Here is a 27,509-nt window from a genome sequence, read left to right as displayed (position 1 = left end):
ACTTGAGCCACAGCACCACTTCCACCTTTTTCTAGTTATGTGGTACTTAGGAATCGAACCCGGGGCTTCATGCATGCTAGGCAAGTACACCACCGCTAATCCACATTCCCAGTTTAGTTCTTGTCATAAACATGAAATAGGTAAAATACTAAGTGTGAACAGGTTTTGTATTTAAAGTTTGTACAGGAATGAATAATTTCAGAGAAGAGTTCTATTTGTTTAAAAATTATTTGTGGTAAAATACCATCTTTGTCTCCTAAGCTTTATAGTTGTATTACAAACCCAATTTTGCACTGTACTATCAAAGGATTTTTCATTTTGAGTTTTTTTTTCTCTCTCACAGAGAGAGTTTTTTCTCTCTCTGTGTGCTGGTCCTGGGACTTGAACTCAGGGCCTGAATGCTATCCCTAAGTTTTTGTGCTCAAGGCAAGTGCTCTGTCACTTGACCCACAACTCCATTCTGGCATTTTGGTGATTAATTGCATCTCACTGAATTTCCTGCCCAGGCTGGATTCAAACTGAGATTCTCAGATCTCAGCTTCCTGAATAGCTAGGATTACAGGCATGAGTTACTGACACTGCCCTGTTTTTGTTCTTCTTTTCTTTTGTAGTACAGAGATTTGAACTCAGTCTCATGCTTGTTAGGTAGGCACTATATATACCACTTGAGCCATGTCCTCAACCCTACTTTGGTTCATTTTGAGAGAGGGGCTTGTGTTTCTGCCATTCTCCTAGACCACTATCCTTGTATTTACATTTCCTATGTAGCTAGGACATGAGTCCCAGGCATGAGTTGTCATGCCAAGCTTTTCATTGGTTGGTTGGAGACCACACTACCTTTTTGCTTAGGCTGACCTCAAACTATGATCCTCCCAGTTTCTGACTCTGAAGTAACTAGGATTACAGGTGAGAGCCACTGTTGTGGGCTTTCATTCCTTATTTGTATTCTGGCATATTTTATTTATTGAAAACTTAACTGGCACCCAGTATGTACCACATTCTGTGTGTTAGGTATAGAAAATGCCAGGCACCAGTGGCTCCTGCCTGTCATCCTAGCTTCTCAAGAGGCTGAGATCTGAGGATCATGGTTTGAAGCCAGCCTGAGCAGAAAAGTCTGTAAGACTCAGAAAAAGCTGGAAGCAACACTGTGGCTTAAGTGGTAGCCTCCTAACCTTGAGCAGATAGAAGCTGAGGGACAGCACCCAGGCCTTGAGTTCAAGCTCCAGGAGCAGCCCCCCCCCCGCCCAAAAAAAAAAAAGTGCGAAGACAAAATTGGCCATCTATTCTTCCAAATACTTCTTGAGGGAATTATGAAAACAAAACCTAATATCCTTCTGCTCTCTGCTGGCCTGACACTGCATATCTATTGAATGTATTTCTCACCTCACTCTGCATGCCTGTGGAAATGATGGCAAGAACAAATTAAAGGAAGAGATACTTACAGAGCAGGAAGACATTTGAAATCTCACTTGAAAATCCCTGTGAGCTTCTGGCTCCTAAGCTCTCACACTCTTAATGATGAACATAGTTCCATTTGCTTTCATCCTTCTTCCTCTTCCAGCTTTCCAGAGCTGAGTTTATACACAGCAAAACTCACTTGCTCAAAGTTTATGGCTACATGATTTACAGTGTTTACTGTTGTGCAACTCACCCCATAGTCTAACTTTAGAACATTTTATTCATTACCCAAAGAAACTCAGTACCTAGTAGAAGTGCCTCAGACTCTTACCCCTGGCAACTGCTAGTCTACTATTTGTCTCTATTTATTTATTTTAGACATTTCATGTTTGTAGAATCAAATATTCTGTGCTCTTTTTGACAAGTTCCTTTCATTTAGTGTTATATGATACTTCATTCTTCTTACTGGTTAACATTGCAGCATAAGGATTTACTGGATCTTGTTTGTCTAGCCATACATTGTGGACATTTTGGTTGTTTTGTACTATTATGGATGATGGTGCAGTGGGCATCTGTGCATAGATGTGTCTTAGATACCAGTTTTCTATTCTCATGGGCATACAGCACAGAATGGAAGAACTAACTATTCCACTAATGCTACAAAGTGTGTTTTAATCTTTTGAGGAAAGTGAGAGAAAGGATAGGTTAAGAGAGATGGGTGACAATGTTATCAGACACTTTGTACACATATACTGTTTTGTAGAATGGGAACTTCTTTGTACAACTACTTAAAGATTAAAAAAAAATCTTATCTTGCCTATGTAATTGTAACCCCTCTGTACAGTATTTTCACAATAAAAAACAAACAAATAAAATCTTTTGAGGAGCTGCTGAATGTTTCCCAAAGTGGCTGCATCACCAGCAATGTGTGCAAGGTAACATGACTTCTTGTCTTCCCAGCACTTACCATTTTCTGTCTTTTTTTATGAGACAGCCTAGTGGGTGTGAACTGATGTCTCAGTGGTTTTGATTTGCATCTGCCTAATATCTAAAATCTGAACACATTTTTTTATGCTGCTTCCATTTTGCTGTTTCTTTGGGGGGGGGGGAGTTTTAATCCCTTAAGTATTAAAAATAGATTATTTTATCTCTCATTATTAAGTTGTAGTCAGTCTTTACATTTTCCAGATGTCTGTCCCTTGTGAGACTCTATCATAAATTAACCAACAAGTTGGATACCAGTGGCTCACACCTGCAATCTTAGCTTCTCAAGAGGCCAGGATCCATTAATGATCGTGGTTCAAAGCCATCCCAGGCAGAAAAAGACTCAGGTAACCATCAAAGTGCCTGATTAGGGATATGGCTTAAGTGGTGGAGTACTAGCTATGAGCAAAAAATCAAAGTGAAAGCACACAGCCCTGAGTTCAAGCCCTAATACCAGCACATACATGAAAAGGCTGGCTGGGTGATTGAAGCTGTATAGAGCTTTCCTACCAAGTATGAAGGCCTTGAGTTGAATCCCCAATATCTAAAAAATAAATTAGGCTACAGATTTTCTTTATAATGACTCCTTTGGAGTATAATAAATTCTTGTTTTACCCTTAGAGATGTGTCTTCCCATTTCATATTGAGCTATTGGTTTGTGTTGTCACAGCCTTTCATTTTCCCAGCTCTGAATATCTTAATGAAGTACTTTTTCTTGATCAAAATCGCCTTTCTAAAATATGTACATATAAATTAGGCTCCGCTTCCATTCACTGTGTAAGAAAGCATAGTTCAGAAAAAAGAAATTGGCAAAAATTAATGGTGTTTTGTATATAGTTTCAGTAGTAATGAAGTGCAAATAATGTCAGAAAACGCTTTGAATGCTGTCAGAAAATGATCAAAAGCCCAAGTGCTTGTAAGGTTATGGTTGTCATGGCGACTGAGACTTGAAGTCAACTGTAATACTGGGTGGGCTTATCTAAGGTATGTCTACCTACCAGTGACCTCCAGAACTATGGTGCTTTGAAGAAGTGGAGATCTCTAAATCCCTTGTTATTTCACTGTACAGGAGCACGTACACACAAAGCCAAACAAGCTTTGGAGGCCATGGGAGGACACACACACACACACACACACACACACACACACACACACACACACACACACTTCCGACACACACACACACACACACACACTTCCCCCCACAAATGGAAATTATACCAAAATGATTACACCAAAGTGAAGTGTAATAGCCTTAGGTAAAAATACAGAAGCTGGGGCTGGGAAGGTGGCTCAGTGGTAGAGTGCTTCTCTTGCATGCATGAGGCCCTGGGTTCAATTCCTCAGCACCATGTGAGCAGAAAAAACCAGAAGTGGCACTGTGGTTCAAGTGGTAGGGCACTAGCCTTGAGCTGAAGAGCTGAGAGACAGCGCCCAGGCTCAGAGTTCTGGCCCCATGACTAGCAAAAATAATAATAATAATAAATAAATAAATAAATAAATACAGAAGCTGAGCACCAGTGGCTCATACCTGTAATCCTAGCTACTCAAGAAGCTGAGATCTGAGGATCATGGTTCCAAGTGAGCCCAGACAAAAACATCCATTAGTCTCTTATCTCTAATTAATAAAAAAAAGCCATAAGTGGCTCAAAAAAGTACTTAGAGAAGTTATTTGTATAAATATGTCCTTTATATTTAAATTAAGGAATAAACCATCTACAGTATGTTCTTTAGAAGACAATTCTTTTTCTTTTTTCTTCTTTGTTTTTTTTTAATTGGCTTTGGGGTGTGACTCATGGTCTAGGTACTGTCCCTGAATTTATGTGAACAAGGTTAGTGCTTTACCACTTAAGCCACAGCTCAACTTCAGCTCTTTTGATAGTGAATTGGAGATAATAGTCCACAATTTTCTTGCCCAGATTGGCTTCGAACTACAATCGTTAGATCTCAGCCTCTTGAATAGCTATAGTTATAAATGTGAGCTTCTGGTGCTTGGCTAGAAGGCTATTTTTTAGATGCCCTGGTTCCTATATGGGAAGACATTGAGAAATAACCCATCCTAGTGTTCTCATTCTCTTCCTCCATACATTTATTCATTTTTTTCTTCCTTCCTTCTTCCTTTTTTTTGGTCATTTGTGGGACTTGAATTCAGAGCCTAGGCATTGTCCCTGAACTCTTTTGCACTCAAGGCTAGCACTGTACCACTTTGATCCACAGCTCTACTTGCAGTGTTCTCGTGGTTAATTGGAGATGAGTCTCACAGACTTTCCTGCCCAGGCTGGCTTTGAACCATGATCCTCAGATCTCAGCCTGCTGAGTAGCTAGGATTAGTAGCTGAGCCACGGGTGCCCAGCTCCCTCTTCTTGAAAAAATTAATATGCTCTTGGAAGCAAGTTTGGCAAGCCAACAAGCAGTCTTCTTTTCCAGAGATTACATCCTTAATTGCCTGTATAGGCTTGTGATGTACAGCCTACCTCTCATGTTAGTTTAGTTGTGCACTGAGATAGACAGCCAGCAGAGTGCACTAGGTGTCTGATTGCAGACTAATAGAAATTTAAGGTAAAGGCAAATTTTCTAGGCACATTAAAAAATCTAAAAAGAAGCATGTGAAATTAATTTTAATAATACATTTCATCTGATTTAAATGTCAAAAATACTGTTTCATGATGTAATTCAGTATAGAAAATTATTGAGACAGGTTGCATCCTTGTTTGCATGCTATGATTTTGAAATGCAGTGAACATTTTATGTTTACATACATGTCAGTTCAGGTTAGCCACATCTCCAGTGCTCAGGAACCACATGTGGTTGTGGCTTAGACAACATTCTTTCAGTTTTAGCTTCTCTTCTCAGGGTGGCCCACACTGCCTTCTGGTGAATTCATTTTGGTTGTCTTGGGTTCTCTCCTTTGCAGGCGATAGCATGTAGGCCTTTTGGTTGCTGGTAATTTGTCACCATCCACCTGTATTTAGCAACTACACAGATGCCTTCTCTCTCAGTGAATTTGGGTGCAAGGCCACTATAACAAAACACCATAGATTGTGTGGCTTAAAAACAAATTTCTTCCTCACAGTTCTGGAGACCGGAAGTCTAAGAAGCAAAATGTTTGCAGTTTTGGTTTCTTCTGAGGCCTCTCTCCTTGGCTTGAGGATGGCTGTCTTCTGTGTCTTTACACAGCCATCTTTTTGTGTACTTGGTCCCCTAGCTGCCATGTTCTTAGATCTCTCCTCTTCCCTCTCCATTGTGGGGCCTTAAATTCAGAGCCTGAGCGCTGTCTCTGAGCTCTTTTGCTCAAAGCTAGCATTGTGTCACTTGAGCTATAGCTCCACTTCCCATTTTTGATTGGTTAATTGAGATAAGATTCTTTTTTTTTTTTTTTTTTTGGAGGGGGTCCAGTCGTGGGGCCTGAACTCTGGGCCTGGGCACTGTCCCTCAGCTCTTCAGCTTAAGGCTAGCGCTCTACCACTTGAGCCACAATGCCAATCCAGCTTTTTCCTTTTTGCTTATGTGGTGCTAAGGAATCGAACCCAGGGCCTCAGGCATGCAAGGCAAGCTCTCTACCACTGAACCACCTTCCCAGCCCTCAGATAAGATTCTTACAGGGACTTTTCTGTCCAGGCTGGCTTTGAGCCACAATCCTCAGATTCTAGTCTCCTGAGTAGCTAAGATTGCAGGTGTGATCCACTGGTGCCCAGCTCTTAGATCTCTTAAGTAGTCATTGTAATAAGACCTATTCTATATCCTAAAGTCCTGTATCCAAATGCAATCTTATTCAGAGGTACTGTGGGATAACACTTCAACATGGGAATTTGTAGAGTAACATAGTACTATAATAGTCTTGCTGAAAAATGTTTTTGTTTTTGTTTTTTTTGCATCATAGTAGTACAGGAGGTGACTTTGGGATAGGGATGGCTGTCATATTTTTAGATATATCTGTCTGTCCGTTTTTGGAAGGTGTCTGAGTAACTTCAAACCTCTTCTGTCATCATTTCCCCAGAACCCAGAAAAATCAGTAATTGAAATTCTATACTAGCTGGGCACTGGTGGCTCACACCTGTAATTCTAACTACTCAGGAGGTTGAGAGCTGAGAATCTCTGTTCAAAGCCAGGCAGAAAAGTCTGTGAGTCTTATCTCCAATTAACCCCAGAAAACTGGAAGTGGCACTATGGCTCAACGTGGTAGAGCACTCACCTTAAGTGAAAAAACTCAGGGACATTGCCCAGGTCCTGAACTCTTGAGTTCAATCCCCATGACTGACTGCCCCCCCCCAAAAAAAAATCCTATACTAGCTAGGCATGGTGGTATATACCTACAATCCCAGCTCTTAGGAGACAGGGGCATGGCAATCTTGAGTTCAAGGCCAACCGAGGCTACAAACAAAACAAAATTCTATACAAAACTATTAAAATTGATTACTGTTCTCTCAATATTTTTTTCTCAAAAGTCAGAATCCTCTGCAAATTGGCTTGTCTATGATTTTATTTTTCAGGCTAGGATTATAGGCATATACATTCAGACTCTAAGATCTTAATGAATAGAAACAGCTACAATATCCTGTCTTCCCTTGTAAGTTGCTTCTGGAAGTTAGATCAGAAAGGAAAGTTTATGGTTCACTTTTAAGAACATGCAGAGGAAGTGGCGCTGTGGCTCAAGTAGTAGAGGGCTTGCCTTGAGCTGAAGAGCTGAGGGACAGTTCCCAGGCCCAGAGTTCAAACCCCATGACTGACAAAAACAAAAACAAAAAAAACAGAGACAATTAAGAACATGCAGAAGTGGAGTATAAAGAAAGAAAATAAAAGCCAGGCACCTGTGGCCCATGCCTGTGATCCTAGCTACTCAGGAGGCTGAGATCTGAGCATTGCAGTTCAAAGCCCAGGCTCTGAGTTTAAGCCCCACACTAACCAACCAAAAAAAAAAAAAAAATGCTGGCACTTAAACAAGGAAGTGTTCAGTTTGGCTTTGTCCATCTCAAACACAGTTTTGTTTAGTATATACATAAACTTGGGTGGATGTATTAAAACAGAAAGGCCTCCCCCACAGTTGACACTGTGAGCAGTGTGTTCTTTGTCCAAGTGGCCTTTGATCAGTTTAGTGTGTGTGTTTTTGAGACAATGTCTCTCTCTATATCAAGGCTCTCAAACTCTCAAACTCTTCATCCTCCTGCCTCAGCCTCTTGGTGCTGGAATTAAAGACATGTACCATGCCTTGCTTGACCACGACTTTATTGGAGATCAACCTGGGAAACAGAACTAGCTCCTATGGAAAAAACCTAATATAGACATATCTAGTTTATTATTCCATGTGGTAGTAATGAGAATGCATTGGATTAGAGGTTGGAAGGGTCAAATGTAAACTTACTGGCCACAATTCCCAAGCAACTTACTATTGTATGTGTAAATGTATATGCACTTGTTTATATAAACAGACCTATACACACATATAACCTAGAGAAGCTAAGTGCTTAAGGACCAGATTTAGGAAAGAGAAGCCAATGAAGGAGATTATAAGAAAAAAGGAAGACAAGAGGATGAGAAAGTGGAGCTTAGTGGTCTCCCATATAAGGGGGAACCATCTAAGGTGACCCATATAAGGGGGGACCCATGCAAGGGGGATCAGGAGTGCCTGCTGAACTTGTTTTTTTTTTTTGTTTTTTGGGTCCGGTCGTGGGGCCTGAACTCTGGGCCTGGGCGCTGTCCCTCAGCTCTTCAGCTCAAGGCTAGCACTCTACCGCTTGAGCCACAGCGCCACTTCTGGCTTTTTTCTTTTTGCTTATGTGGTGCTGAGGAATCGAACTCAGGGCCTCATGCATGCAAGGCAAGTGCTCTACCACTGAGCCACCTTCCCAGCCCTGCCTGCTGAACTTGAATGCTAGCTATAGACAGGTGTCAGTAATTATAGCTAGTTAGGTTAGTAAAGGAACTTGAGAGAAATATCTTGAGTTATGACATTTCAGCTATACATTTGAAATGTCTTTGCAGATGTGATGTCATCATTTGTGCAGCATTTCTTCTGCCACAGTTGGTAGCACTGTGGACTTAAAGGGAGAGATCTGCCATGTACTTCTTTGTCCCTCTAAAGCTTTGTGAAGAGAAGATGGACAGATGTCATTGAGAAATGTGAAATACAGTGTCATTTAACTTATGGAGTAATTCACAGATCCCCATTTTATTTTAATTCTGTGGACCATTAATATCCCATTTCTGTTGACAGTAATAATGGCCAAATGATATATTCAGAATTGAAAACCAGTGTCAAGCCCTGAATAGTAGAACTTCCATGAAACTCTTTATAAACTACCTTAGTTAATTTTAGACTTTAATCACATTATGGTGATGGGTATATTAGCTTCTTTGATATGTCTCATTAGAAAAGGGGTGACAACAGAACTTAGACTTTAGGATTTTTTTTTCAGTCACGGGGCTTGAACTCTGGGCCTGGGCACTGTCCCTCGGTTCTTCAGCTCAAGGCTAGCACTCTACCATTTGAGCTACAGCTCCACTTCTGGCTTTTCTGCTTATGTGGTGCTGAGGAAGCCAGGGCCTCATGAATACAAGGCAAGTATTCTACCACTTAGCCACCTTCCCAGCCCAAGTCTTTAGGAAATTTTTTAAAAATAATGGAATCTTGTAATTGAAACTTATTTTTCTTTATAGATTTTGTTTTGTTGAGACAAGGTCTCAATATGTAGCATAGGCTGACCCTGAACTTATGATCCTCTTGGCTGTAGTGATAGGTGTTCAGTGATAGATGGTCTGAATTCTTTTTGTTGTTGGTGGTGGTGGTGGTTGTGGAGCTTGAACTCAGGGCCTGGGCACTGTTCCTGAGCTTTTTTGCTCAAAGCCAGTACTCTACCTCTCTGAGCCACAGCTTCACTTCTGGTTTTCTGGTGGTTAATTGGAGATAAAGAGTCTCACTGGTGTTCCTGCCTGGGATGGCCTTAAACCATGATCCTCAGATCTTAGCCTCCTGAGTAGCTAGAATTACTGGCATGAGCTATCTGCACCCGGCCTGAATTCTTTTGAGGAAAGTAATATAAAAAATTTAACCACCATTGTTCATCACTACACATCATTGCTATACATTGCTATTAAATACGTGTATGTTATTACTGTTAGGAAACATGTTCTAGACTCTGTGTGTGTATGCACATGTGTGCTTGCATGTATGTGTGTGTATGTGTTATTTGTGGGGCTTTACTCAAGGCCTTGGTATGGACCCTAAACTTTTTCTACTCAGGTTCTCTACCGCTTGAGGCACAACTGCACTTTTGGCTTTTTGCAGATTTGTTGGAGATAAGAGTCTCACAGACTTTCTTGCTCAGGGTGACTTCAAACTTGGATCCTCAGATCTCCTGAGTAGCCAGTATTACAGGTGTGAGCCATTGGTACCCAGAAATGTTCTATACTTTGTGTGTATGTGTGTGTGTATGTGTGTGTGTGTGTGTGTGTGTGTGTCTGTGTGTCTGTGTGTGTGTGTGTGTATCAGTTGTGGGGTTTGAACTCAAGACCTGGGTGCTGTTTCTGAGTTTTTTTTGCTCAAGGCTAGCATGTATCACTTTGAACCACAGAGCTACTTCTAGTTTTCTAGTGGTTAAATGGAGAGCCTTATAGACGTTCCTGCCCAGGATGGCTTCCAACCATGATCCTCAGATCTCAGCCTATTTAGTAGCTGGGATTATTGGTGTGAGCCACTGGTGCCTACTTTGTTCTAGACTTTTAAATTACCTTCTACATAATTATTAGTCTTGGACAAAATTTTCTTTCCTATGGAGATGATGTAGTTATAGAGTAAAATGCTAGCTTTCCTTTTGAGTGCTGCCTTGACAGGATACATTGCTGAAATTTATTAATTTTTTCAGTTTGAAAACCTCAAAGAAACTTACAGGCAGTGTTTCTTTGAAAATTTGCCTAAGACTTTATATTATTTTTAAAGAAGGACCCAGTAATTGCTGGTTGTCAAAGGTTGATGGTACTGACAAGTTCTTTTATATAATAATACAGCTTCTAACAGCAGCTGCTTGATGAGAATATGTAAGAGCCTTGTGGCCTCCACTTACAAAGATCTGGTTATGCCTTCTTCCCAGTGCACCTGTTCACTGGAGATCTGGGCAGGCAAAAAAGGGATGAAAACTCACAGTAAAACTGAAAAATGAATATCCAGAGGCAACTTATTTCTCTACCACAAAATGAATTCCTGGTTTTCATGAGGATAATGGAGGAAAACTAAAAAAAAATGTAATATCAGATTAAATTTTATATCCAGGACCATAAAGAGTAGAACTGGTACTGCTAAGCTAGGGCTGTAGCTGGTGGCAGAATGTTGGCCAAATATGTGCAATGATCTGGGTTTCATCCCTGCCACTGCTAAAAAAAATGCTTTTTTTTACAACTGATACTACACAGAAACAATAAAGTAGTATTAGCATAAATTAGAGGTACGCTCACTACCCAAGGACAGAGGAGTCAAGAGAATGAATACAGGGCTGTGAGTTTGGTCAGTAGTAGAGCACCAGAATTGCATGTATAAGGTATGGGTTTGGTTTCTAACATAAAGAAGGAAGGGAAGGGAAGAGTGAGGAAGAGAGGGAAAGAAAGACGAGAGGGAAGAAGTGAATACGATACAGCTGAAAATTTAAAAATATATTTGAGCTGGGCACGGTGCAACAGTCCTGTAATCCTAGCTCCTCAAAAGGGTTACAGCAGAAGAATCACAGTTTGAGGCCAACCCAGGCAAAGTTTGTGAGACCTATCTCAACCAATAAAAATGTTGAGTGTGGTGGCTCATGCCTATCATTCCATCTACATGGGAAGTATATATAAGAGTATTACAATCCAGGCCAACCTCAGCAAATCTGGGACACCATAAGGAAAATAATGGAGGCAAAAAAGGACACGGCTCACATAGTATAATACCTGTCTAATAAGCACAAGACCCTGAGTTAAAACATCAGTAACACCAAAAAGACACACAACATGTATGCTTCATAGAGATTTGCCTGAGGGTTTCTGTGGAAACAGCACCAAGCCCATGGCTGATAGAATGGTCATACTCCAGGACTACCTGCCAACTTCTGTTGTCTACACACAGGCAGGACTGGGAGCCCTCAGCACAGGATCCAGACATTACACCATCTCCCCTATACACACCCTATATACATTGCAGGTATATATGGAAACATAAAGAATCTCAATGGAAGCTGTTGATAACATGTGAATGCGAGGACAGGGAAAGAGATAGAGGCGTGTGTGTGTGTGTGTGTGTGTGTGTGTGTGTGTGTGTGTGTGTGTGTGTGTGTGTGTGTGTGTGTGTGTGTGTGTGTGTGTGTGTGTGTGTGTGTGTGTGTGTGTGTGTGTGTGTGTGTGTGTGTGTGTGTGTGTGGTCATTGCAGTATTTACAATAAGAGCACCAGCTAGAAGACAGGTTGCATGAGGGTAGGGAGTAGTTGTGAGACTCTAATCTCAGAAAAACAGCAAGAAGCCAGAAGTAGAGCTGTGGCTCAAGTAGTAGAGCAATAAAGCTCAGGGACAGCAACCAGGCCCAGAATTCAAGCCCCAGTGTTAGCATAAAACAAACCAAACTAGATCTCATCTGAGTTTCAGAAGAAGGAGCATTTTAGTTTTTTTTAAGCAGTTGTACAGAGGCTTTACAGTTTCATAAGTCAGGCTTTAAGTACAGTGTTTCTTGGGGGTTTCTGTCCCTTCCTTCACTTTTCCCCATTCTCCCACTCCCCTCCCTCCCACCCTCCCTCCCTCCCCCCTCCTTCCCTCCCTCCCTCCCTTCCTTCCTTCCTTCCTCCCTCCCTCCCTCCCTTCCTTCCTTCCTTCCTTCCTTCCTTCCTTCCTTCCTTCCTTCCTTCCTTCCTTCCTTCTCTCTCTCTCTCTCTCTCCCTCCTCCCCCCCTCAGTTGATAGAAGCAGGAGGATCATGAGGCTAGCATTATCTACATAGTGAGACTATATCTCAAAAAGAAAAAAAGAGGGCGCAATCAATAGATGAGAGATTTCATTAAGTTATATTCCTATATTTCTTTCAATGAAGTATTATTTTAGCAATCTTAATTTTTTATATTTCTAGCTTCTTTCAGTCTTGTTCTTACTATTTTGACCATATACATTTTGAGGATACTAATAAAATTGTTAATTATGCTTTTTAGTTCTGTTTCTTAGTTGACCATATTTCTCTTGTGTTGCAGACTCCCTGTAATGCTAACAAATTCTTCCTGAAGAATAACTTGAAATCTGACCAGTATCACTATTTACTTGAAAACTTTATCCACTGGGACATTTGTATTTTGCTGACTTTATTCTGGATTTGCCCTCACCTTAATCATTGCCTTCTCTTCATGTCACCCTGACTTTTTGTTAGACATTTTCAGGAAACTCATTTGCGTATTTGATCTGTTTCCTACCAGATGTTTGAATGATAGCAAATAATATTGCCTTTTTTTCCCTCTCTCTCTCCTGGTACCTGATTTTGGAACTTAGGGCAGAATGTTTCCAAGGGCTCTACTACTTGCTATGCCTGTGGCCTGGAACTTTTCTACTTACATCATTCTCAAACTACCATCCTCTGGAACTCAGCCTCTTAAATAGCTGGGACTGCAGGCATGAGCCTGTAGAATAATATTTTTATTCTAGAATTTTTTTTTTCCAGTCATGGGCTTGAATTCCAAGCTTGGGTACTGTCCCTGAGCTCTTCAGCTCAAGGTGAGCAATCAACCATTTGAGCCACAGTGCCACATCCGGTTTTCTGGTAGTTAAGTCTCACGGACTTTCTTGCCCAGGCTGGCTTTGAACCATGATCCTCAGATCTCAGCTTCCTGAATAGCTAGGATTACAGGTATGAGCCACTGGTGCCTGGCCATAACTTTAATGGCAGTATTTTCAACATCAGTTATAAGAGTCATTATTGATACTCAGATTTAGGAAAAATGGTCAAGTCAAATTGATCTGCACATCTATTTAGTTGTAATTAAATCCCATAAAGAGATTTTGGTAGAACTTTGATAGGTTGATTTTCCAAAATGTGCTTTCATATGCAAATACATGTAACTAGGAATAGCCAACTCACTCCACAAGAACAAGAGACATTCTATCCTTATTATTAAGCTAAAGTAATGAGCAAAAGTGTTAGTGAGAAAATTGGAACAGAGCAGTAGAACAAAATTAAAAGCTGAGACACAAATGAGGAAAACCGAAGCCCAATTTCAGATCTGCCAAATTGATTTACAGACACACACACACACACACACTTTATATTAAAAGTACCATTCAAAGATAATTTTGTTACATAGATCTAAAACTGGTTTTGGTTGTTTTAGAGTTAAATTTTATTTTATTTTTATTTTTTATTTTTTGGGTCCGGTCATGGGGCTTGAACTCTGGGCCTGGGCGCTGTCCCTCAGCTCTTCAGCTCAAGGCTAGGGCTCTACCACTTGAGCCACAGCGCCACTTCTTTTTGCTTATGTGGTGCAGAGGAATCAAACCCAGAGCTCATGCATGCAAGGCAAGCACTCTACCACTCACCCACCTACCCACTTTCAGTGATTCATAGACTATAACTGATTATGGGCCTGAGCCTTAAGTGCATTGATGGTGAACAGTTCTCCATTTATCTTTTTTGTTTTTGATTTGAGGCAGCAACTTATTGTGGCATTTTCCTGTTTTCTTACTCTTGGCCTTCCCTATTTTGGGATTGAATGGGATTGAAGGTGTCTACCACCACCATTGTGCTCAGCTCAGTTACCTTTTTTTTTTTTTTTTTTTTTTTGGCAAGTCCTGGGACTTGAACTCAGGGCCTGGGTACTATCCCTGAGCTTTTTTTGGTCAAGGCTAGCACTCTACCACTTGAGCCACAGCACCACTTCCAGCTTTTTCTGTTTATGTGGTGTGGGGAATTACCAAGCACACTACCACTAATCCATATTCCTAGTCCTCAGTTATGTCTTTTATAACAGAATATTATTAATTGCTGTATCTTTCAGTCCTGTGGGTTGTCTTTCTTTACCATTGTCTGATTCCAGCCACTTTTTTTTTTTTTTTTGGGGGGGGGGGGTCTGGTCGTGGGGCCTGAACTCTGGGCCTGGGCACTGTCCCTCAGCTCTTCAGCTCAAGGCTAGCACTCTACCACTTGAGCCACAGCGCCACTTCCAGCTTTTTTCTTTTTGCTTATGTGGTGCTGAGGAATCGAACCCAGGGCCTCAGGCATGCAAGGCAAGCGCTCTACCACTGAGCCACCTTCCCAGCCCTCCAGCCACTCTTTTGTTGAGTTCATCTTCTTTCTTGTACTGTTTGGATAATGCACATCCAGGTCGGATAACATATTGCTTCTGACTTCTTTGTGTAAACTGTTAATCATCCTATCTGCTTCTAGATTGTTGCAGGCATGTAGAGTTGTACCTGCATCATACAGGTGCTTGCTTCCATCCTTTGGTCACACTTGGTACCTAATCTCAATGCTGCCAGTGTCACATATGAAATGTGTTGTCATGGCAATAACTTACTCCTCATGCCCATTTCTGTACTAGCTTTTGCAAATCAGACTGTTAAAACAAATATCCAAATAACACAACCAAATGTTGGTGTTTTACTGCAATAAATTTACTTCTAGCTCACATGTTATTTTATAATCCCTGAGGCTCCAATAAATGTATCTTCTTTTGTTGGAGGGAAACATAGTCAGAGAACAAATGAAAATGCTAAGCCATGTAAATCTCTTTTCTAGACATGGTGTAGAGAACTTTTCATTCTGCATCATTACCAATACGTTAACATGGCTAGGCCCATGTCATAAGGGTTATTTTTTGTTGTTGTTTTCGTGTGTGTGTGTGTGTGTGTGTGTGTGTGTGTGTGTGTGTATGTTTTTTGTTGTTGTTGTTTTCGTGTGTGTGTGTGTGTGTGTGTGTGTGTGTGTGTGTGTGTGTGTGTGTGTGTGTGTGTGTGTGTATATGCCAGTCCTGGGACTTGAACTCGGGGACTAGGTACTATATCTGAGCTTTTTTGCTCAAGGCTAGCCCTCTACCACTTGAGCACAGCTCCACTAGTGGGGGGATGGTTAATTGGAGGTAAGAGTCTGATGGACTTTCCTGCCCAGGCTGGTTTGGAATCCCCAAATTTCAGCCTTTTGAGTAGTTAGGATTAAGGTGTGAACCACCAGTACTCAGTAGGTTATTTGTCTTCTAAAGGACAGGGGTGTATATTTTTCTTCTAAAAGAAGGATAGAATATTGAGAAGAATAGCCTACTTGCACACTTACTCCTAGATACATTTCCTATAGTGGGTTTCCAAACTACCAAGGTCTTAGCTGAAGGCAAACATCTGGAAGCTATCAGTATATAAATGAGTATAAATGTGATCACCAGGGAGAGCAAAGAGAGTGCTGGAACCATCCTGAGGAAGTAGGTGTGAAGGGCAAGGGGAAAAAGCCCAATGGGGAGACTAGGAAAGAATATGTGCTGGATCCTGGAACTATCTTTGCTCTAAAAATATTACCCTTTTTTATTTTTAAGAAACCTGTACAGAAATGGACAAAGGGTGAACAAATGCAGCATTGGTACTCACTAGATACTGTGTTGAAAATGCACTGTACACTGGGCTCCAGTGCCTCAGGCCTGTAATCCTAACTACTCAGGAAGCTGAGATCTGAGAATCACAGTTCAAAGCCAACCTGGGCAGAAAAGTCTGTGAGACTCTGATCCCAATAAACTACTCAGGAAAATCTGTAACTGGAACAAGTGGTAGAGTGTTAGTCTTGAGCACAAAGAGGCCCAGACAGCACTCAGGTTCTGGGTTCAAGCCCCAGGACTGACCAAAAAAAGAAAAGAAAAGAAAATGCACTCTACAACTTGTGGGTGGGAATGGGAGGGGAAAACTGGGAGAGTGTGAGTGGTAACATTGTCCAAAAAGAAATTACTCTTTACCTGACTTATATAACTTGTAACTCCTTTGTACATTGCCTCTATAGTAACAATAAAAGACAAAAAAAAAGAAAAGAAAAGAAAACCTAAATGCAAATACCTTAAATCTTTCAAGTTTTCAGCATCACAAGACTACTTTCGAAACAGTGTAAGTGATAGGAGGTTGATATATACATTTTGTTATTACAGAGATTTACCACAATATGGACAGAAGCAGTGGCAGTCCTACTTTGGAAGGACTTTTGATGTTTACACCAAACTCTGGAAGTTCCAGCAGCAGCATCGGTAAAGGAACTTTGAAGGAATTTTAAAGGAGAGTGAAGGCCCATCTATAGTAGCTACTGTTTTCACCTTTAACTTAACTACCTTAGCACTTTTTATCTTGGGACTTAAAGCCATCATTTCATGTTCATGACCCAAATAAGAACAAACCTTTTCTCCCCCTATTTTTTTTTCCAGTCCTGGGGCTTGAACTCAGCTAACTTTTTTTGGGGGGGGGGGCGCGGGGGGTCCGGTCGTGGGGCCTGAACTCTGGGCCTGGGCGCTGTCCTTCAGCTCTTCAGCCCAAGGCTAGTGCTCTACGACTTGAGCCACCGCACACTTCCAGCTTTTTTCTTTTTGCTTATGTGGTGCTGAGGAATCGAACCCAGGGCCTCAGGCATGCAAGGCAAGCGCTCTACCACTGAGCCACAGCTCCACTTCCAGCTTTCTCTGTTTATCTGGTACTAAGGAATTGAACCCAGGGCTTCATGCATGGCAGGCTTGCACTCTACCACTAAGCCACCTTTCCAGCCTTTTCCCCCCCCTGTTTATCCTAAGATTTTTAAACTTGGTTGGTCGTGGGGCTTGAACTCTGGGCCGGGGTGCTGTCCCTGCATTCTTCAGCTCAAGGCAAGCACTCTACCTTTTGAGCCACAGCACCACTTCTGGTTTTCTAGTGGTTTATTGGAGATAAGAGTCTCATGGACTTTCCTGCCCGGGCTGGCTTTGAACTGCAATCCTCAGATCTCAGCCTCCTGAGTAGCTAAGATTATAGGCATGAGCCACAGGTGCCCTGCTCATCTGATTTTTTTTGAGATAATGTTGTATTTTCAGATTAACTAATATGGGGGAAATGATCTGTGGTTTGCTTGGAAATGCATCTGCTTATTGATCAGAGCTATTTAGGGAGGAGATATTGCTTCTAATTTGAATGAACAGACTTCTTTTTATATCCCAACTTACTTTTAAGTAGATATTTAATAAATGCTTTTAATCTTGTTGAAATCTCATGAGAAATTCAAAAGCTTTGCTAATTGCATGCTATTTTGTCCTGCTTAGTATACAGATTTGATTATTTTTTAAATGTATAGTTGCTTATTTTTATTTTCTTGTTTCCTATATAAAACAGACAAGTCCTGGATAATCGGTATGGCTTGAAGCGATGGCAGATAGGCGAAATTGCTTCCAAGATTGGGCAGCTCTACTACCACTATTAGTAAGTAAATTGTACATTTGAAGACTGAAACAGTGCCCTGATTGCAACACAGCCTGCCAACGTCTCATACATACTCACTGGTTCTGGGCTAGACAGTGAGTTATAAGTGAAATGTGTTCAGACCAGATTTCAAGGCAGCATCTTGAAACAGCCTTCCATAATACAAGCAGTTGTACTTGCTATAAGGAAAGAACAGTTTATTTAATCAGGCTTAAAGGAATTTGGGGTGTGTGTGTATGCGTGCATGCATACATGCCTATGTTGGGCTTGAACTCAGAGCCAAGGAGCTGTTTGTGAGCTTCCTTGCTTCTACTACTTGAGCCACAGCTCCACTTCTGGCTTTTTTGGTAGTTAATTGGAAATAAGAGTCTCACAGACGTTTTTGCTTGGGCTGGCTTTGAACCATAATCCTCGGATCTCAGTCTTCTGAGTAGATAGGATTATAGATATGAGCACCCCTCTTGATCTTGTTTCTTTTGGGGGGGGAAGGGGGGTGTCCAATCGTGGGGCCTGAACTCTGGGCCTAGGCGCTGTCCCTCAGCTCTTCAGCTCAAGGCTAACGCTCTTCCACTTGAGTCACAGCGCCACTTCTGGCTTTTTTCTGTTTGCTTATGTGGTGCTGAGGAATCGAACCCAGGGCCTCATGCATGCAAGTCAAGCGCTCTACCACTGAGCCACCTTCCTAGCTCCTTGATCTTGTTTCTTGATACATGATTAATACTAAATGAATTCCTTCTTATGGCTTTACTAATGTCTTGATGGGATGCAAACATGCATGTTTCAGTGTTTGCTTTTCAGACGAATACTTTAAAAACTCATATGGGTATGTTTTAAAAGTTACATGTTCTATATGAAGGTATTTTTTTTATTATATCCTTAGAGCAATCACATCTATATGCTTACCCTTGAGTCAAGAAGGAAGAGAGTAGCATTTAGTAGCTGCTTTTAGCAATCTAAAACTAATCATAAAGTGACAATCTAAAACTAATCATAAAGTGACATCAGATATACAGTATAAAAAGTTTGGAATACTTAACAATTTAAAAGACAAGGGAAGTCATTCATTTGTTTTTGCATGTTATTGAGAGGAGGTTTCTTTTCCCAAGCTTGGCCTTCTCATGCTATCCAAAATGTCCACCATTAAAATCACTTTCCTGGGCAGAACAAGTTCTTAAAAATCCCTTGCAAAGCTAAGTGCCGGTGGCTTACACCTGTAATCCTAGCTACTCAGGAGACTGAGATCTGAGGATCGCAGTTCAAAGCCAGCCCAGACAGGAAAGGCCATGAAACTCTTATCTCCAATTAACCACCAGAAAACCAGAAGTGGCACTGCAGCTCAAATGGTAGAGCACTAGCTTTGAGCTGAAGAGCTGAGGGACAGTACCCAGGCCCAGAGTTCAAGCCCCACAATCGACCAAAAAAAAAAAAAATGCCTTGCAAAACTATAAATGCTGCCAGGTGCTGGTAGCTCATGCCTTTAATCCTAGCTACTCAGGAGGCTGACATCTAAGAATCTCGGTTCAAAGCCAGCCCGGGCAGGAAAGTCCATGAGACTCTTATCTCGAATAAACAACTAGAAAACTGAAGTGGTGCTGTGTCTCAAGTGGTAGAGCACTCGCATTGAGCTGAAGAGTGCAGAGACAGCACCCAGGCCCAGAGTTCAAGCCCCATGACCAACCCTCACCTTTCCCCCCACCCCAAACAAAAACAAAGAAAAACTATAAATGCTGATGCCTACTTAGCAAGTACGAGGCCCTGAGTTCAAACCCCAGTACCAAAACAAAGCACAATCTATAAATGTTAAATCAAGAATACAAATCATTAGCATACTTCTGAGATCACCACATTTAGTTCTTTTATGAGTTTTGTAAAGGAATATACTAAAGAAATGGGCCAAGGCTGCAGGGACATGGATGGGTCCTTGCCCTGAGGGCAACTATAACCAAGTCAAATGCTATCTGGAGAGTTACTTTGTAGAATGATGAAAATGGTAGATCCTTTGGTTTGCATCAAAAAATGCTTGGGAGCATTAGTGGGGTATTCCTTTATTGCTGTTACTTTTCTTTGTTTCAGTGGTAGAAGGTTGAGCTCAAAGCCTCACACTTGCTAGGGAAACATTCTATCACTTAAGCCATGCTACCACTCCCCTACCCCTCCCAACCCTCCCCCCCACCCCTGCCTTTGTACTTTATTTTTTCGGATGGGATCTTGCATTTATTCCCCAGGTAAGCCTGGAATATGATTCTCCTAGTTAACATTTCCTACATAGCTTGGATAATCAATGTGTACCTCCATGTCCAACTTTTTTATTGGCTGAGATGAGGTCTGTCTAACTTTTTCCCCTAGCTTTGAACCACAGTCCTTCTCATCTTACCCTCCCATGGATCTAAGATTTAGAGTTACAAATGTGAAACACTCCATTGTGCCTGGCTTATTATTGTTGTTGCTGTTACTATTATACAAATTAAGAGATGTTATTGCCTTACTAATTTAATATTAAGTCATTCATTCCTATCCATCCCCTTATGTAGAGATGTAAGTAGCATAGAACAAGTGTTTCTTATGGTGGGTAGTTTCAGTTTGGATCATACTTATTATTTTTTCTCATAGCCTACGCACATCTGAGACCAGCTATCTTAATGAGGCTTTTTCCTTCTACTCTGCAATCAGACAGAGATCATATTACTCCCAAGTCAATAAAGAGGACAGGTATGTGTCTCCATGCTTTCAAAAAGAAAAGGTATTACAGTCCAAGTCTATAGTATGTGTGGAAATTGTGCAAAAAAGCATGTTATTTATAGTTTGCATTTGTTTGATAGGCTTTATTGGGGGTAATTCTGTAGCAGCAATCTGAAGCATACAGCAGTATAAGTTGGGGTTTGGAATGAGGTCTAGTGATAAAGTGCTTGCCACGCATGCATGAAGCCCTGGGTTCAATTCCTCAATACCACATAAACAGAAAAAGCTGGAAGTGGGGCTCTAGTGATAGAGTGCTAGCCTTGAGCTGAAGAGCTCAGGGACAGTGCCCAGTTCTAGAGTTCAAGCCATGACTGACGGAGGAGGAGGAGGGACGAAGAGGGGAAGAAGGAAGAAAAAGAAGGAAGAACAAGAAGAAAAGAAGAAGAAGGAAGAAGAAGAAGAAAAGAAGAAAAAGGAGGAAGAAAGAACAAAGAAGAAAGAAGGAAGAGGAGGAGGAGGCGGAGGAGGAGGAAGAGGAAGAGGAAGTTGTTGTTACCTAAAAAGCCATACTTGGGTAGAGGGTAGAGTTGCAGTACAACAAAAGATTAGGATTATTTCTTTTTCAAGAGATCAAGATGGCCAGGCACTAGTAATCCTAGTTACTCAGGAGGCTGAGATAGCAGTTTGAAGCCAGCCCAGGCAGAAAAGTCCCCGTGAGAGTCTTCTCTCCAGTAATCACTCAAAAAACTATAAGAGGTGAATGGCTCGACTGCTAACAGTTCTAGCCTTGAGCACAAACAGACTCAGGGATAGCAACTAGTCTCTGAGTTCAAGCCCTACAACTAACAACATTTTTTAAAAAAAGAGCGAGAGAGACCAAGATGGTCATGCAGGTTTCACAGAAAAGAAACAACTCTAAAGTGGACTTAGCGAATTATCTTTATTTTTTTTTTAGCCCATGTAACTTTATCTATTTTTGAAAAGCCTGCTGACAGCTTTGACAACTGTCATATGGGACCAGAACAAAGTTGGTTCTGTTTGAATGTTGTTTTATAAACTCAATCCTGTTTATGTAGTTGTATAACCTCAGAAAGAATCATGAGGAACTTACTGATTCCCAGCAGAAATTTATTGAACACTGCATCTCTGACAGAGGCTTGGGTGAGAAGAGAGAAGGCATGCTCGTTCCCCCTCAGAAGATTGTCCTCTATTGGGGTCCCAGATATACTTAGCTGAGGGTGGATGGCAGTGTTCAGAGAAGGATGCAACTGAGGCAGAAACTCAGGGATCTGCAAGACTGTTTCTTGCTAGGGTTCTAAGAACTGTTAGAGGAGAGAGTTGAGGTATAGGAGCATGTTCTTTCTACTCCTAACAACTCACAGTTGTTATATAGTAAAAAGTTTATGGGGTTTTTTTGTTTGTTTGTTTTAAGCAATGAAAGAAAACAAACTTTTTTGGTTTGGGGTATTTCTTTGTGCTGGTCCTGGGGCTTGAATAAGGGCCTGAGCGTTGTCCCTGAGCTTTTTTAAAAAGCTCAAGGTACCCAAGTGCCCTACCACTTCTGTTTTTTTGGTAGTTAATTATAGATAGGAGTCTCATAAACTTTTCTTCCTGGGCTGGTTTTGAATTGTGATCTTCAGATCTTAGCTTCTTGAGTAGCTAGGATTACAGGCCTGGCTAAAACAAATCTTTGGCCCGTTTTTCTAGAGAATACTTGATTGTTGACTGTGTTAAGTTTTGCAGCTAAATGAACTTTTTTTTTGGTTGGTCCTGGGGCCTGAACTCTGGGCCTGAGTGCTGTCTCTCAGCTCTTCAGCTCAAGACTAGAGTTCTACCTCTTGAGCCACAGTGCCACTTCTGGCTTTTTCTGCTTATGTTGTTCTGAGGAATGGAACCCAGGGCCTCATGCATGCAAGGCAAGCACTCTACCACTGTGCCACCTTCCCAGCCCCAACTTTTTTTTTTTAAAGCTCCTTCTAAGGAATCCCCTTATGTTGCTTGCACGTCAGGTGCAGCCTTATCTAGAGGAATTGGTAGACACATTCCCTTTGTCATTCCCTTACTTTGTCCTGTATCAGAGTTCTAGCATTTACTTTTCCTTCATGCTAGGCATCAGTGCCCATAATTCTGGCTACACAGGAAGCTGAGATTTTAGGATTGTTATTCAAAGCCAGCCTGGAAAGGAAACTCTGTGAAACTCTTAGCTTTAATTAACTACCAAAAAGCCAGAAGTAGAGGTATGGCCTAGGTGGTAGAGCATCAGCCTTGAGCAGGAAAACTAAAGGAGAGCATCCAAGTCCTAAGATCAAGCCCCAGTACCCCCATACACACATACAAAATATGGCAAATATGAAAGCAGCATATATTAAGTTTTATTCTAATGAGCAATTTTCCATTTCTTTACTATAGACCTGAGTTGGTAGTTAAGAAGCTGCGATACTATGCAAGATTTATAGTAGTTTGTCTTCTTCTCAATAAAATGGATGTTGTAAAGGATCTGGTAAAGGTAAGTGTGCTTCATTTTAAAGACAGACCCAGGCTGACCTTTAACTTACCATCCTCTTACTTCAGTCTCCTGAGTGTTGGGATGGCAATGTACTTTATTACCTAATTGTTAGGTTTTTCAAAAGAGGTAGCCGAGTAAGAACAGCACCAGCACACACGTGGTATTCAGGTAAGGGGTAGGTTTATTCAGTAGACCTGCTGGGACCAGGCAAGGTTGGCACTCCACGTGGCTGGTTAAGAGAGAGAGCTGGGAAGAGAGGAAAAAGAGAGGAAAGAACTAGATAGCCGAGAGAGATAGAAAAGAACAGAGCGAGAGCAGAGAGGAACAGAGAGAGAGAGAGAGAGAGAGAGAGAGAGAGAGAGAGAGAGAGAGAGAGAGAGAGAGAGAAACAGAGAGGGAGATAGTTAGCAGAGAGAGCTAGAAAAGAAGAGAGAGAGCAAGAAAAGAGCAGCAAGAGAGATAGAATAGAACAGAGAGAGAGAGAGAAAGAGCAGCAAGAGAGCGTCTGGGCCTGGGCTAGGCCTTATCTAGGGTATGGGCAGAGAAAGGTGTGGCCACATCAAATTCAGATGTGACCTCAGCGGATGCAGATGTGACCTCTTCCAGGTGTCCCAGTTGCCTAGGTAACGCAGGTACTGGGTGAAGACTTTGCTGCAAGGAGGGTGGAGTCCGCTAGCCATCTAGGAGCAGACCTTACACTAATATTAGTTAATATTAAGATATTAACATCCTAATCTCTAATTGTATATGGATTATTTGTATTTTTTTTAATAGAGTTTTCAGTTAATTTAAAAAAAAATTTTTTTGGGGGTCTGGTCGTGGGGCCTGAACTCTGGGCCTGGGCACTGTCCCTCAGCTCTTCAGCTCAAGGCTAGCACTCTACCACTTGAGCCATAGCACCAATTCCAGCTTTTTTCTTTTTTTGCTTATGTGGTGCTGAGGAATCGAACCCAGGGCCTCATGCATGCAAGGCAAGCGCTCTACCACTGAGCCACCTTCCCAGCCCTTTCAGTTAAATTTTTTGAGTGTTATCCTAGGGATTGAGTCCAGTGCTGGCTCATGACAAACATGTGCTCTACCATGGAGCTGTGCATACCAAAGAACAATTAGATCTAAAATATAGTAACCTCTGCAGGGTCATGACAGAACATTTCCCAGCTTGCTTGTGTTTCAAACACATTTAACTACTTTTAAGTGACAGTCTCCATCCCTTGCTCTTGTCCCATCAGCACATTTTACCTTTTACAGACCATCTGTGGATGGGCTAGGACATGAAGACAGCAGTTAAAATCCTTAGCTTAGAAGTGGAAAGGTTTGGTGAAGAAAAAGTATATAATGTGTCTTGTGGCTGAATTCGAGTTTTTCCATTTCTTTTGTGATAGTTACTTTTGTGTTGCTGTGATTCAAATTCCTGACAGAACTACTTAAGGGAGGAAGGGTTATTTTTACTCACAGCTTCAAATGTGTCTGTCCATCTCAGCAGGGAGGGTATGGTGGAAAAAGCTGTTCTGATCATGGCTGCCAAGAAATGAAGCAAAGATGGGAAGGGGCCAGGACAAGATTTGCTCCCCTTCCCCCAACCTGCTTCCTCCAGCCAGACCCACCTTCCAGTGTCTGCCCTCTAGTCTGCTCAGATTTTGAATCCATTAATGGATTAAATCATTGATTGGCTAAGAATCTCATGAACTAACTGTCTCTGGAAATGCTATCACAGGTGTGCCTGGAAGTGTGCCTTACTTATCCCCTAGGTATCTCTCAGTCCAGCCATGCTGACAAGCAGTAGTTGAGAGTATCTATCATTCTGCCCTTCATTTCTTCAGTACTTATAATTTCACTACATTCCGGGTTTGCTTAGTATCTGTGATGGTTGTATCCTGCATTCTGCTTGCACTCCATACCCAGTGGTTTCAGTTGCACACTTCTTAATATTTTGGACTTATGCATGACCTGCTGGTTCCTATGAGTCTACCTGAAGTAGCACTGTACATCTCTGTCTTTTTCTATATAGTTTTTTTTTTTTTTTGTCGGTCGTGGGGCTTGAACTCTGGGCCTGGGCGTTGTCCCTCAGCTCTTCAACTCAAAGCGAGCGCTCTACCACTTGAACTACAGTGCCACTTCTGTCTTTTTCTACACCAGTTACTAACAATACTATTTCCAAACATGATATGCCATCAGTCCAAAGAAATCAGGAAGTCTCCATTCCGACTTTTCTAACAATAGATTGGCTGTTCACATAACACAGATTAGGGAGTCAGTCTCTACAGTTCTAATTTGGTGCATGTCATTCGACAGTTTTTGATCTTGAAGCAAGTTAGTGTGATTTTCATTTTGTCTTTTCCATAGTAATTGGAACTGGGTGTTACTAGTAATCAAACTTCTTAACTATAATAGGACTGGGAATATGGCTTAGTGGTAGAGTGCTTAACTAGCATGCATGAAGCCCTGTGTTCAATTCCTCAGTACCACATAAACAGAGAAAGCCTGAAGTAGTTCTGTGGCTCAATTGGTAGAGTACTAGCCTTGAGAAAAAATAAGCTCAAGGACAGTGCCCAGGCCCTGAGTTCAAGCCCTGGGACTGGGAAAAAAAATAAAAAAGATAATCATGTAGCTGTATATTTTATGGGGTGTTTCAAAAACTCTTTTTCTTTGTGATATCTTAATATCAGGAATTGTCAGATGAAATAGAGGATTATACTCACCGTTTTAATACAGAAGATCAAGTGGAATGGAACTTGGTGCTTCAGGAAGTAGCCGCTTTCATTGAGGTCAGTTTGATTTATTTGGCAAGCCTGGGTTATATGAACTCAGGGTTTCATGCTTGCTAGGTAGACATTCTACCTTTTGAGCCATGGCTCCAGTCCTTTTTACAATGGCTCCTTTTGAGATAGGGTATTACTGGGCTGGCCAAGATAGTAGCAACAATTTAGGCTTACCACCTGAGCACAGGGATGTAGCACCCAGGTTTTTCTATTAAGCTGTACTCTTGTGACCTTTTGCCCAGGCTGGCCTCAAATCATGATCCTCTAAAGATCAGCCTGTCTGGTAGCTAGGAATATAGGTTTGAGCCACAGGTACCTAGCTGTAGCTAGCTTTTTTATTTTTCTTCTGTTTTTTGAGAATAGTTGTCAAGGCTGGGGATATGGCTTAGTAGTAGAAAACTTGCCTCGCATACACAAGGACCTGGGTTTGATTCCTAATACTATACGAAAATAAAACAAAAACAAATTAAGAAAAGTTTTTGGTTATCATCTAGAATAAGTAAATGTCCATGTGGTACGTGTTACATGTATATGATGTCCGGAAGAGGAATAACTTACACTGATACTTTGTCTTGCCATTAACTTCGCTCTTTTCTTTAGGCGGACCCCGTGATGGTGTTAAATGATGATAATACCATTGTTATCACGTCCAATCGCCTTGCTGAAACAGGAGCCCCACTGCTGGAGCAAGGCATGATTGTGGGGCAGTTGTCTTTGGCTGATGCACTCATTATTGGTAATTGTAACAATCAGGTAAAGTATTGCAAAGGGATTTATGCTTAAATTAGCTTTGAAAAAGCATCTTGGTTATTATGGAATTCTCTCCTTGCAAATATCCTAACATACCTCTGTGAAGAAATGTTTAAGTGAATTACATTATGTGCATATGCAGAATATATCACTCAACACATCACTGGTTCACAGAGAAATTTTTTTTTAATTTAATTTAATTTTATTTGTGAACATACTGTACAGAGGAGTTACAATTACGTGGGCAGGATAATGCGTACATTTCTTACCAAGCATTGCAGCCTCCTCCTTTGTTTACCCTTCACATCCCTTCCCAGCCTCCCCCTCCCCCCCAATCCCAATCTTCTCCTTCCCCCCCTCCCCCCCACAGAGAATTTTTTTAATATATACATATATATTTATTGTTAAGTAGTTGTACAAAAAGGTTTCAATTCCAGAAGTCAGTCTGTGAGTTCAATGTATCATACTTCCCCCTCTTTTCCCATCCCATCCCTACCCTCAAGTTTCATAGTTCTGTTTTTATACAGTGCCTATTTAATATAATAACTGTATTTGCATGCCCTCTTCCATTTGTGTGTCCCCCTCTTTTTTTGGGGGGGGGTCTGGTCGTGGGACCTAAACCCAGGGCCTGGGCGCTGTCCCTCAGCTCTTCAGCTTAAGGCTAGCACTCTGCCACTTCCGGCTTTTTTCTTTTTGCTTATGTGGTGCTGAGGAATCGAACTCAGGGCCTCATGCATGCAAGGCAAGCGCTCTACCATTGAGCCACCTTCCCAGCAATGTGTGTCCCCCTCTTGTTGCCGCCTCTCTACCCAAACATGTTTCTGCTTCCTGGTGTTATTTTCTTTTTAACAGTTAGTTGTTCAAAGGAGTTACATCATTGGACTCCTCTTCCTAAGTATACCATTCTTTTTTTTTTTTTTTTTTTTTGGTCCAGTTGTGGGGCCTGAACTCTGGGCCTGAGCACTGTCCCTCAGCTCTTCAGCTCAAGGGTAGTGCCCTACCACTTGAGCCACAGCGCCACTTCCGGCTTTTTTCTTTCTG

At 41.5% G+C, this 27,509-nt stretch overlaps 1 protein-coding gene across 4 annotated transcripts in view; it reads left to right on the top strand.

The window, feature by feature from the left end:
- Scai (suppressor of cancer cell invasion) overlaps positions 1–27,509 on the top strand; it is a 136,835-nt gene that overhangs the window by 71,694 nt on the left and 37,632 nt on the right. For all 4 annotated transcript variants that reach the window (XM_070013459.1, XM_070013467.1, XM_070013476.1 and 1 more), the window contains 6 exons: positions 16,487–16,582; positions 17,688–17,774; positions 20,385–20,483; positions 22,863–22,959; positions 25,626–25,724; positions 26,319–26,471. In XM_070013459.1, the coding sequence (XP_069869560.1) occupies positions 16,487–16,582; positions 17,688–17,774; positions 20,385–20,483; positions 22,863–22,959; positions 25,626–25,724; positions 26,319–26,471 (631 nt within the window). The remainder of the gene's footprint in view (positions 1–16,486; positions 16,583–17,687; positions 17,775–20,384; positions 20,484–22,862; positions 22,960–25,625; positions 25,725–26,318; positions 26,472–27,509) is intronic.

This window comes from Dipodomys merriami, unplaced genomic scaffold (assembly GCF_024711535.1).
Source record: "Dipodomys merriami isolate MVZ:Mamm:240054 unplaced genomic scaffold, mDipMer1.0.p SCAF_11, whole genome shotgun sequence".
Taxonomy (NCBI): domain Eukaryota; kingdom Metazoa; phylum Chordata; class Mammalia; order Rodentia; family Heteromyidae; genus Dipodomys; species Dipodomys merriami.
This window is presented reverse-complemented; position numbering and strand designations above follow the sequence as displayed.